Below are 10,914 nucleotides of genomic sequence, written 5' to 3' on the forward strand. Positions count from 1 at the left end.
AAACACAGCTGCGGTCACAGGTTGGGCATATGTAATCATCGGGCGCCGTTGCATTTTCACCCTTCTTTATGTTACTATTGTGTATTACTATTGCATCTGCAATCCGGGACCCTTCCTTTATGCTTGCTCTCCATGTGGAAACAGTGACACTTTTTCCCAGGTGTTAGATCTATGACGTTTGTTATTAGTCTATACCCTGAGACCAGCACAAAAATTTAAGGATTTAAGTTTATGAAATAATAAAATATTAACCCAAAAAAAAAAAAATTTAGATTGTATAAAGTTTGGATTGGCGATCTATCTGTTTAATTAATATATCATATTTCATCCTATCCCCTTTTTAAATTACGTATATTATCTTATCTTATATAATACAGACGTTACTTCAAAAAAAGAAGATGATTACGTCCTACGCATCATGCATTCAGTCATGCATATTACCTATGACCTAAATTCTGCCAATTCACTGTTTTTCCTGGCTAGCTCAGGCAACCCATTCCATGCTCCTATAACACCAATTAATTTCGTTTCTATTATTCGCAATTTTATTGTAGAGTGATGATTTCGGGCCTAATATTTTAATTTCATTTATAAAAGAAACAGATAACAATACAGATAATTATGTGAGTTCTAACTTCTTCGTAACTGTAGGCCTACATGGAAAATATTTTTTTCCCTTTAAAAAAAATAATAGTGTCGATCCAAGGGACATCAATCACACCACACTTCATACATTACCTTTATAATTATTTATTGAATTGGATCCCTTTGCAACAACCACAACCCCACACAAATGCATTTTTAATTAATTTAATGTGTTTATTTTAAGCTGGATGCTGCAATTACAATATTTTACGCAGAAATCAGTGCATAAAACAAAATACTGGTTTGTGGTGGAGATAGTTAGGCCTACTAGATGTTGCACACAGTTAAATGGCGAAACATTAGAAGTTGACTCATTTAAATACCGCCAATAAAGGCGATTACCGAAATCCAGGTTTTCCAAATGGAAGCCTAATATCTCACGGTCAGAGAATTTGTGCAATGTTTGCATATTCAAATATTTGTGAGCAGCTTCTTGTCAAACTAATAAACTAGAAAAATCTGTGACAGACGAATTAACATATTAATATGCTCCCCACTATTACTAATTGCGCGAAATTAAGACAAACTTCTTTCAAAAAAACGTGCAGCTTTATACAAAACATTAGTTTTAGGCCTATATTGAAGTCATTATAATATATAAAATACTAACACATTTATTTTTATATTAAACAAAAATATTTTTGGCTTGGCTCGGTCTTGGCTTTCTTAGTCTTTAAAAAACAACAACTAAGAACTGCAGACTACAAGCGAAACTAATCATAATTAATAAGTAAATAAAAAACAAGGAACATTTGCAATCAGCTGAGGAGGGAGTGGGGGGGGGGGGGGGGCTACCACCTCTGCCCAAGCGTTTCCCGTGTGGCTGGTAAGGGAAGGACCCTTAGATATAAAGGGGGTTAGCATGAATATCAAATAGCTGCGGACCGACCTTTTTTTTGCAGTTTTCGGGGATAAGGTTGGGTAGTTCAGACTTAAGAATACTATCTACAAACATGTAAAATAAAAATCAAGGGAAATGGTTGCGAAACGAGTATAAAATGCTATAAACCCGGGTAAATAAGGCTAGTTAGCTAGGGATAGCAGTTCGTCTAAGAGAGACAACTGCAAAACTCAACAACTGCTGCCTTGCAGACGATCTCGGATGGTTGAAAGAAAAGCATGCTGAGGTTGGAGGTCACGCCTCTAGGCGCAACACACATTGACACACATTGACACGCAGTTCAGTAACGATTACAATAGTAATCTGTTTGGTGTATCCGGTGTAAAAAAAAAAAAAAATATGTGCTAATAAGCTATGATTTGTTTTTTTCATTAAGTTTTATTATTTCTATCTTAATTGTTTCGTTAAAGCTGCGGAAGAAAATATATATTTTTCAAAGCTACTGAACAACGTGAAAGAATGGACCGGCCTCTCTCTTGCTATCCCGCCAGGATCAGGCTGACCGGGAAGTGCGGTAAGAGAGAGGAGTGATTTTGTTACGTGAATCGTCGCGGCACCCCCATAAGACGCAAGTCAAAGCAGAGGCGTAGTAAAGTGGGGGCACGATGTCCCGGGCGCCATTCACGGGGGGGGGGGGCGCCACACTCAGAAAAGTGCCCAAAAATTAGTGTAGATATTTGGTTAGGTAATACATTCTAAAGTTATTTGTATTATATTATTATTAAATACTTTTTATATGCCTATATTTCTATGTGATGTTCGTGGAAAATAGGGGGGGGGGGGGCGTTAATAAAGTCTCTTGCCCCGGGCGCACGATTTGCTGACTACGCCTCTGAGTCAAGGGAAAGATGATGATGTAATAATAATAACAGATCAATAACACAATATGAGTTAGTTTTGTTTCCGCCAATAGCGTACCTTTTTGAAACAGTATGCGTTTCCCATCGCCTAGTTCAGTAGTGTCTTTGGGCGAGCCTAGTTCAGTAGTGTCTTTGGGCGAGCCTAGTTCAGTAGTGTCTTTGGGCGAGCCTAGTTCAGTAGTGTATTTGGGCGAGCCTAGTTCAGTAGTGTCTTTGGGCGAGCCTAGTTCAGTAGTGTCTTTGGGCGAGCCTAGTTCAGTAGTGTCTTTGGGCGAGCCTAGTTCAGTAGTGTCTTTGGGCGAGCCTAGTTCAGTAGTGTATTTGGGCGAGCCTAGTTCAGTAGTGTATTTGGGCGAGCCTAGTTCAGTAGTGTCTTTGGGCGAGCCTAGTTCAGTATTGTCTTTGGGCGAGCCTAGTTCAGTAGTGTCTTTGGGCGAGCCTAGTTCAGTAGTGTCTTTGGGCGAGCCTAGTTCAGTAGTGTATTTGGGCGAGCCTAGTTCAGTAGTGTCTTTGGGCGAGCCTAGTTCAGTAGTGTCTTTGGGCGAGCCTAGTTCAGTAGTGTCTTTGGGCGAGCCTAGTTCAGTAGTGTCTTTGGGCGAGCCTAGTTCAGTAGTGTCTTTGGGCGAGCCTAGTTCAGTAGTGTTTTTGGGCGAGCCTAGTTCAGTAGTGTCTTTGGGCGAGCCTAGTTCAGTAGTGTCTTTGGGCGAGCCTAGTTCAGTAGTGTCTTTGGGCGAGCCTAGTTCAGTAGTGTATTTGGGCGAGCCTAGTTCAGTATTGTCTTTGGGCGAGCCTGGTTCAGTAGTGTCTTTGGGCGAGCCTGGTTCAGTAGTGTCTTTGGGCGAGCCTAGTTCAGTAGTGTATTTGGGCGAGCCTAGTTCACTAGTGTCTTTGGGCGAGCTTAGTTCAGTAGTGTCTTTGGGCGAGCCTAGTTCAGAAGTGTCTTTGGGCGAGCCTAGTTCAGTAGTGTCTTTTGGCGAGCCTAGTTCAGTAGTGTCTTTGGGCGAGCCTAGTTCAGTAGTGTCTTTGGGCGAGCCTAGTTCAGTAGTGTCTTTGGGCGAGCCTAGTTCAGTAGTGTATTTGGGCGAGCCTAGTTCAGTAGTGTCTTTGGGCGAGCCTAGTTCAGTAGTGTCTTTGGGCGAGCCTAGTTCAGTAGTGTCTTTGGGCGAGCCTAGTTTAGTAGTGTCTTTGGGCGAGCCTAGTTCAGTAGTGTCTTTGTGCGAGCCTAGTTCAGTAGTGTCTTTGGGCGAGCCTAGTTCAGTAGTGTCTTTGGGCGAGCCTAGTTCAGTAGTGTCTTTGGGCGAGCCTATTTCAGTAGTGTCTTTGGGCGAGCCTAGTTCAGTAGTGTCTTTGGGCGAGCCTAGTTCAGTAGTGTCTTTGGGCGAGCCTAGTTCAGTAGTGTCTTTGGGCGAGCCTAGTTCAGTAGTTTCTTTAGGCGAGCCTAGTTCAGTAGTGTATTTGGGCGAGCCTAGTTCAGTAGTGTCTTTGGGCGAGCCTAGTTCAGTAGTGTCTTTGGGCGAGCCTAGTTCAGTAGTGTATTTGGGCGAGCCTAGTTCAGTAGTGTCTTTGGGCGAGCCTAGTTCAGTAGTTTCTTTGGGCGAGCCTAGTTCAGTAGTGTCTTTGGGCGAGCCTAGTTCACTAGTGTCTTTGGGCGAGCCTAGTTCAGTAGTGTCTTTGGGCGAGCTTAGTTCAGTAGTGTCTTTGGGCGAGCCTAGTTCAGTAGTGTCTTTGGGCGAGCCTAGTTCAGTAGTGTCTTTGGGCGAGCCTAGTTCAGTAGTGTCTTTGGGCGAGCCTAGTTCAGTAGTGTCTTTGGGCGAGCCTAGTTCAGTAGTGTCTTTGGGCGAGCCTAGTTCAGTATTGTCTTTGGGCGAGCCTAGTTCAGTAGTGTCTTTGGGCGAGCCTAGTTCAGTAGTGTCTTTGGGCGAGCCTAGTTCAGTAGTGGCTTTGGGCGAGCCTAGTTCAGTAGTGGCTTTGAGTGAGCCTAGGTCTACCTGCTTTGGCCGGGGTGAGGGAAATAGTGGATTCCGATGTAACTAGGTCTTTACCACTTCATTAGGATCTTTAAAGGCTTCGAGGGATAGAAATGACCTGTGGGCAGTAGGCTGGGCATTTTTTTTTACAAAGCTTATATTAACTTTAGGGGGCGATGTTGCAAAGTGTTTAAGCGCTTAGCTTCCAAACCCGGAGACCTGGATCATGATTTGATCTTCGTGATTTTTAGGGCGACCCTGAGTCCACCCCAATTCTAATGGGTACCAGACTTTAGTTGGGGAAAGGAAAGGCGGTTGGTCGTTGTGCTGGCCATATGACACCCTGCTCGTTAACCGTTGGCCAAAGAAACATCTGCCCTATAAAACGCAAGGTCTGAAGGGGGAACTATATACTATATTAACTCATTTCGTCTGTCTGGTACAAATTTCGAAAACGTTTTTTTTTCTACCCATTCTCGAATCAATTCGAAACTTGGCACAATTATTCATAGTTCCCAACAAAACACGAATCAATTTAAGAAAAAAACATGTTAGATAATTGTATTGGTCTGAACCAGGGGCGGCCTTAGCATTGCGCGGGGTCCTGGGCGAGTGTCATGTGTGGGGCCCTGAGCCGTAAAGGTAGACTATATATACCGTACCACATCACGCTAACGGGCTAATCCGCCTCTAACGCTGTAACAATAACAATTCAGTATGTCCGCCTGGCCCGCCTCTAACGCTGTGGGCCTTATTTTTGTTACAAAACATAGAACATGACGTAGGTAGGCTACTGTTGGCCTACTATTGGCCGCGTTAAGGGCCATTATGTACTGAGTGTAATTGTTCTGCATAAAAGATTTTTCTTTCAACTTACTTCCTACGCGTTATGCATTCAGTCATGCATGTTAACCAATGACTTAAATTCTGCCAAGTCACTGGTTTTCCTGGCTGACTCAGGCTACCCATTCCATGCGCTAATAGCACTAGGGAAGAAGGAGTATTTGTACAAATTTGTCCTAGAATATGGATTGACAAAATTTAACAGAAAGACACAAAGATAAAGACACATTCTTCGTTTAGGTCATTGATTAATTTGCATGATGTAATCATCTTCTTTTTTGAAGTAACGTCTGTATCATATAAGATAAGAAGATAAAAGATGTGACTTTATCTTTGTGTCTTTCTGAGTATTCTATCAGGTTTTGTATTTGAAGATTATGGTTCAGTGTTTTATGCCTAATTGCTACCTTACTTTCTAAGTCTTCTATCCTGAAGGCTTTCTAAATTTAGTGATTTTACTAAAGGTGTTACTCTAGTCCAGTGATGCTCAAAATACGGCCCGAGGGCCAGACCCAGCCCGCGGCGTGATTTCACCCGGCCTGCCGAAGCATCGGTTCAATAGAAAAACATAACAGTTGTTAAGGAATTATATCCATTTTCCCAACTGGCCCAGATAAGTGATAGGATCACGGCAAAAAAAAAAAAAAAAAAATTGGTAAAAAACATATTTCTAATCGCACAGATTTATTTTCATTGGTCTAGAACTAATCTAGATCAATTACAAATTTAATTACATGATTTATCCGAACTAATTGATCAGTGGCCTAGCTAGGGATTTTGGGGCCTTGGGGCTCTACCTCTTTAGGGGCCCTGCATTTTGACATTCGACATCATGACATGCGATAATGACGTGAAATTTAATGTAAAAACATTTCCCCCCCCCCCCTTTTTCCAGTTGGGGCCAGGGTGGATTTTCAAATTTGGACACTCCTCCTCCTCCCCCCCCCCTCCCTAGCTACGTCACTGTAATTTATATAATTGCACTTCGTATAGGCCTAAGCTTTTTTATTTTATAGAAAAGTATTTTTTAATGGTTTTTCTTTTTTACAAAGCTTATCTTAACCCTGTCTGTCCTGTACAAACGTCTTAACACTTCCCATTCTCGGATCAAGTTGAAACTTAGCACAATTATTCATTGTTTCTAATAATAACGATCAATTAAAAAAAGAAAACAATTTGTTTATTAAATAGTGGTAATTTATTTTTATAAGTTCTTTTTTTCTTTTTTTTTTACATTTTTTTTTAAATATAAATATGCTCTTTTTTTTTTATTCCTTGCTTGTTACAGCCATTACCAATGAATGTTTTCCTCGTTCCATATGCTAGGACAAATTTGTACAAATACTCCTTCTTCCCTAGTGCTATTAGAGCATGTAATGGGTTGCCTGAGCTAGCCAGGAAAACCAGTGACTTGGCAAAATTTTAAGTCATTGGTTAATATGCATGACTGAATGCACGAAGCATAGGACGTAATCATCTTCATCTTGAAGTAACGTCTGTATTATTATAAGATAAGACCTAATTTCTTTGCATGGATGGTTGGCTACTGCACATCAGTCCCGCCAGTCCTTAAGTTAGATCGATACAGTCTACTTACGTAGGGAACTCTGTAAAGTGCTAGACCTCATTAACACGACATTGTTTCCCTTGTTACAGTGTCTGTATTAATTATGTCTGGCACCGAAGCACTTTTTCGGGGTAGATATGTAGGCCTGTCTTCTTTTTACAACAGAATAGTTAAAGTCAAGGCATGCAGAATCAACACTCGTAACTGGGGAAATCCTTGCCCATGATCGCTTTTAATAGTACGGAGTCGATTTTGGGTAAAAAAAAAATCGATTTTTCAATTTTGGTGTAATTAAATAGGTGGACATGTATTTTATAAACTGGCACCAAAAATTTTCTAAAAAATAGCATTTTTTATTGAATGAAAGCATTTTAATGATGCATGGTGAACACTATTTTCCATATTTTTCTTAATACAAATTCACTGTTTTTGAGTGAATGCATTTTTTTGTGACCCCCCCTGTAACATATTTCTAAAATCTCTAGAACTAATAGAGATAAATGTGTCAAATTTGGTACACATATTCAGAGATAAATAATACAGAGAATCAGCTAGTTTTAATGACTTTAGCTGAAGAAGGTTTTAATATATGATCTTTTGGGAAAAAAAATGTGGATGCATTTTACAGGAAAAAAAATCACCCTTTTTTTTTAAATCATAAAATGTACAATACTAAGGGAAAATGTATAAAATCTAGCTAGCTCCTTCCAGCCACCTTTATACTTTAAGGTGTAAGTATTTTTAGCTTTGAAATTTATCTATTTTGAAAAATCTTAGAAGTTTCCTATATGAACTAATTTTTGTTTATTTTCAAGATGGCCGCCATTACCATGGCAACCCGCAAACATTAGACAACATTCAATATATATTTTTTTTTATTGAGTTGTCATATGATATAATATAACAAAAGTTATTAAGTTAAAGCAAAAATTAAAAAAATAAATTTCGCGCTCCAGTAACCCCTTAATAGTACGGAGCCGTGAGTATCAATGTTTCTAACTACAACACAACGAGGTATTAGCCGCCAGCAAAGAAACAAGATCACCCCAAAAAAAAAAAATCAAGGTTACAAAGACAGTTGAAACACAAACTGAAAATCGGCCCCGAAAAGGTCCACCCAGGTAGGTAACAAAGACTGGTTTCAATATTATCAGAATGAATTTCTATCAAAGACAAATGACAGAAAATAATGGAGAAAAAAAGGTTAACAGATCTCGTGTCTTGCCCCAGCGGTTCAGCAGACCAAAGGATAGTTGAAAGTGAATGTGAAGTTAGATGTGAACCTGGTCTAACTGATGTCTTATAATGAATATCTAATTGATCTAATTGTTTTTTAAAGGCCAATCTCTTATTCCTCAAGAATAAAACATTTCCGTAAAAAAACAAAAAAAAAATGTTTTTCTTTGGTTAGGAGTTCTATAGTAATAGAAGTATTGCAGTTCACACGATAATATGAAAAACTACTTATTAATTCTTGTTTTAAATTATGTCTGACTTATATGCATACTAAATAGATTTTTTTCTCATTAAAAAAAAAATAAACATTTTTTTTCTGTGTAAATATCATTGGCCTAATTCAGTCGTGAAACGACTATGTTTCATCTCGAACACTTTTTCCTATGGCTGTGGAGCCTTACTTTGGAGAGACACTCCCGTCCACATCTACTGCAGGTCAAGGTCGCTTTCGCCTTGGTGGAGCTGGCCATTTTCCGTGTGGCACGCTTTTCTTCAAGAATCGAGGCCCATGTTTTCTCACTTTCTAGATCTATAGCTTTCTTGGTCACCGTCTCTCTCCAACTAGTGCAGTCTAAGGATATGTCTGCCCAACGGTCAGTATCAATGTTCACTGATTTTAAATCCCTTTTTATCACATCCACGTAACGGAGGTGGGGGCGACCAGTTTTTCTTGAGCCAGACGCAAGTTGCCCGTACAGAATGATTTTTGGGATGCGATTGTCCTCCATCCGGCGAACATGTCCGAGCCAGCGCAGGCGGCGTTGCCTGAGGACCGTAAAGATGCTGGGAAGGCCCGTTCTCGCGAGGATCTCAGTATTACACACTTTTTCTTTCCATGTTATTCTTAAGATCCTTCGAAGACAGCGTAGGTGGAATGAGTTTAAGTGTCCTCTCTTGTTTTGTATAGGTTGTCCACAACTCACTGTCGTACAGTAGCGTGCTAAGAACGCATGCCTTGTAGACCTCCATTTTGGTCGCTGTGGTGAGCTTCTGGTTTTCCCAAACTCTTGGTCGGAGTCTAGCGAAGATTGATGCGGCCTTCTCTATGCTTTTTTTTTAAAATCTCCTCTTATAGTGACAGGTCACCTTGAATTGTAGACCCAATGTAGCAGAATTCGTTTACAGCAGCTAGCTTGTGAATGAGGATGCATGGTGGTGCTGTAGCAGGTGGTCCCATAACATTAGTTTTCTTTGTGCTAATGGTTAGGCCATACTCTTTTGCAAGCCTTAGAGAAGCAGGACATTAGTGACTGAAGCTCCTCTTGTGAGTGTGCCACTACCGTTGCGTCGTCCACGAAGAGCAAATCTCTTATGAGGGTGGTTCTGGTTTAAGTCCTCTAGCAATATTTAGAAGTTTGCCCTCAAATCTGGAATGAAGATATATGCCTTCGGTGGATTTGTCAAAAGCGTGGTGGATTAGCTTTGAGAAGAGTATTCCAAAGAGGGTTAGGGCTTGGACAAATCCTTGTTTGACTCCGCTATTTATACTGAAACTTTCGGAGCAGGCGCCGTTGAAAATAGGCCCTTGTATTAGTCCTATATTATCCGACCCACAAAATGAGTAGCCTATCATATATAACAGATATAATAATAATAATAATAACAATAATAATAATCTTTATTCCATAAGGAAATGTGTCTTACAATGTGTGTCTTACACCAAACAGAACATTATAACTATAGGAAACCAAAATATACATTCACACCAGACTTACTCATAATTTACATGTGAAATGTTTATATCAGATAGCTGAATTGTATTTAATGCTCTGATTGCCAATGCCATATATGTATAAAGGCCTTTAGGCTTTAATCATTATTTGTCCATTGCTCTGTGAGACGGTGTAGCCTATAAACTTATTACGGGAAATGTGTTAGGCTAGTTTTAAACTGTAAGATCTATAAATGATCTTCCAAAAAAAAAAAAAAAAAAAGCGAGGGTCTGTCACGAAGATCCGTGGACCCCTTTAATAAGAAAAATATATAATCATTTACGGGCCTGTCATTAAAGGCGGCCCAAGAGCGGCGCGCTCTCTTCTCATCTGTATAGGCCTACATTGCCAATTTATAAGGCCGACCCACCACTTACATTCCAAATGTGCGAGTGGGCCTATTATAAGCTAGGAGGGCCTCCGATACACGAACAATAGGTTACTGGCTGCTCTGTAATGTAAACATGAGTGACTATTACAATGCTGGAGAGATTCATAAAGCTTAGGCTAGCTATGCTACAACACTTGAAAGGAGTCATTGGCATTTTTTTTTCTTCTTCCTTCGCTTAGACTGAGATTTAAACAAAAAAAATAATAGCCTAATAATAGGCCTACATCTCGATCTTCAGTACAATTATTTTCTTTGATGCAACGCAAATAAATGTTTCAAACAATTTGGTTGTTACTAGTTGTTAGTCATGTAGTTATATGCGAATTCCCTGTGTAGATCTTTCCCTGGATTTACAATGACTTGATCCAATTACAACATGAAGATATAGCCTATATTAAGTCATATTTATAACTTCTGGAAATATTTTTAAAAAGGATTCGTAGATATTGGTCAAGTAGGCATTTGTAGGCTATTGTGGATTTAGTTTAAAATATAGACTAGATAGGTCGGTCACAGGAAAATGGTGTCCAATGGTCACGCTTCTACTAGATCTAGAGAACACTCCAGAAACGCCGGCAGCAGTTTCTACATGTCTGTGGCCTGACTGATGCCACTGACCTATAAATCTACATATAGAAGATAATTATATGCTATGCGATTATTTAATCTAGATCTACGTTACAACCAGTTCCAGATCTAGATCCACGTGTCTAGATTACTATTAGATATACGTGACTTATTTATTTTAAAAAAAAATTAGTATAACCGAAAGAGAAAAACATAGCCTTCATG

At 39.8% G+C, this 10,914-nt stretch overlaps 1 protein-coding gene across 1 annotated transcript; it reads right to left on the minus strand.

Moving 5' to 3' along the window:
• Positions 1–819: 819 nt before the first annotated feature.
• On the minus strand, positions 820–5,200 carry LOC129927707 (nascent polypeptide-associated complex subunit alpha, muscle-specific form-like). The gene is made up of 3 exons (XM_056038034.1): positions 5,179–5,200; positions 2,465–4,357; positions 820–836 (listed from the first exon to the last, which is right to left on the minus strand). The coding sequence occupies exons 1-3, from the start codon at positions 5,198–5,200 to the stop codon at positions 820–822; spliced, it is 1,932 nt and encodes a 643-aa protein (XP_055894009.1).
• Positions 5,201–10,914: the final 5,714 nt, after the last annotated feature.

This window comes from Biomphalaria glabrata, chromosome 8 (assembly GCF_947242115.1).
Source record: "Biomphalaria glabrata chromosome 8, xgBioGlab47.1, whole genome shotgun sequence".
NCBI classification, from domain to species: domain Eukaryota; kingdom Metazoa; phylum Mollusca; class Gastropoda; family Planorbidae; genus Biomphalaria; species Biomphalaria glabrata.

What these genes read in the sequence shown, in the direction of transcription:
- LOC129927707 (XM_056038034.1), bottom strand. Translation starts at nt 5,200, where the DNA reads ATGGCCCTTAACGCGGCCAATA. An exon ending in GGCCCTTAACGCGGCCAATA is followed by an intron (nt 4,358 to 5,178) that starts GTAGGCCAACAG and finishes CTACTGAACTAG; the next exon opens with GCTCGCCCAAAGCCACTACT.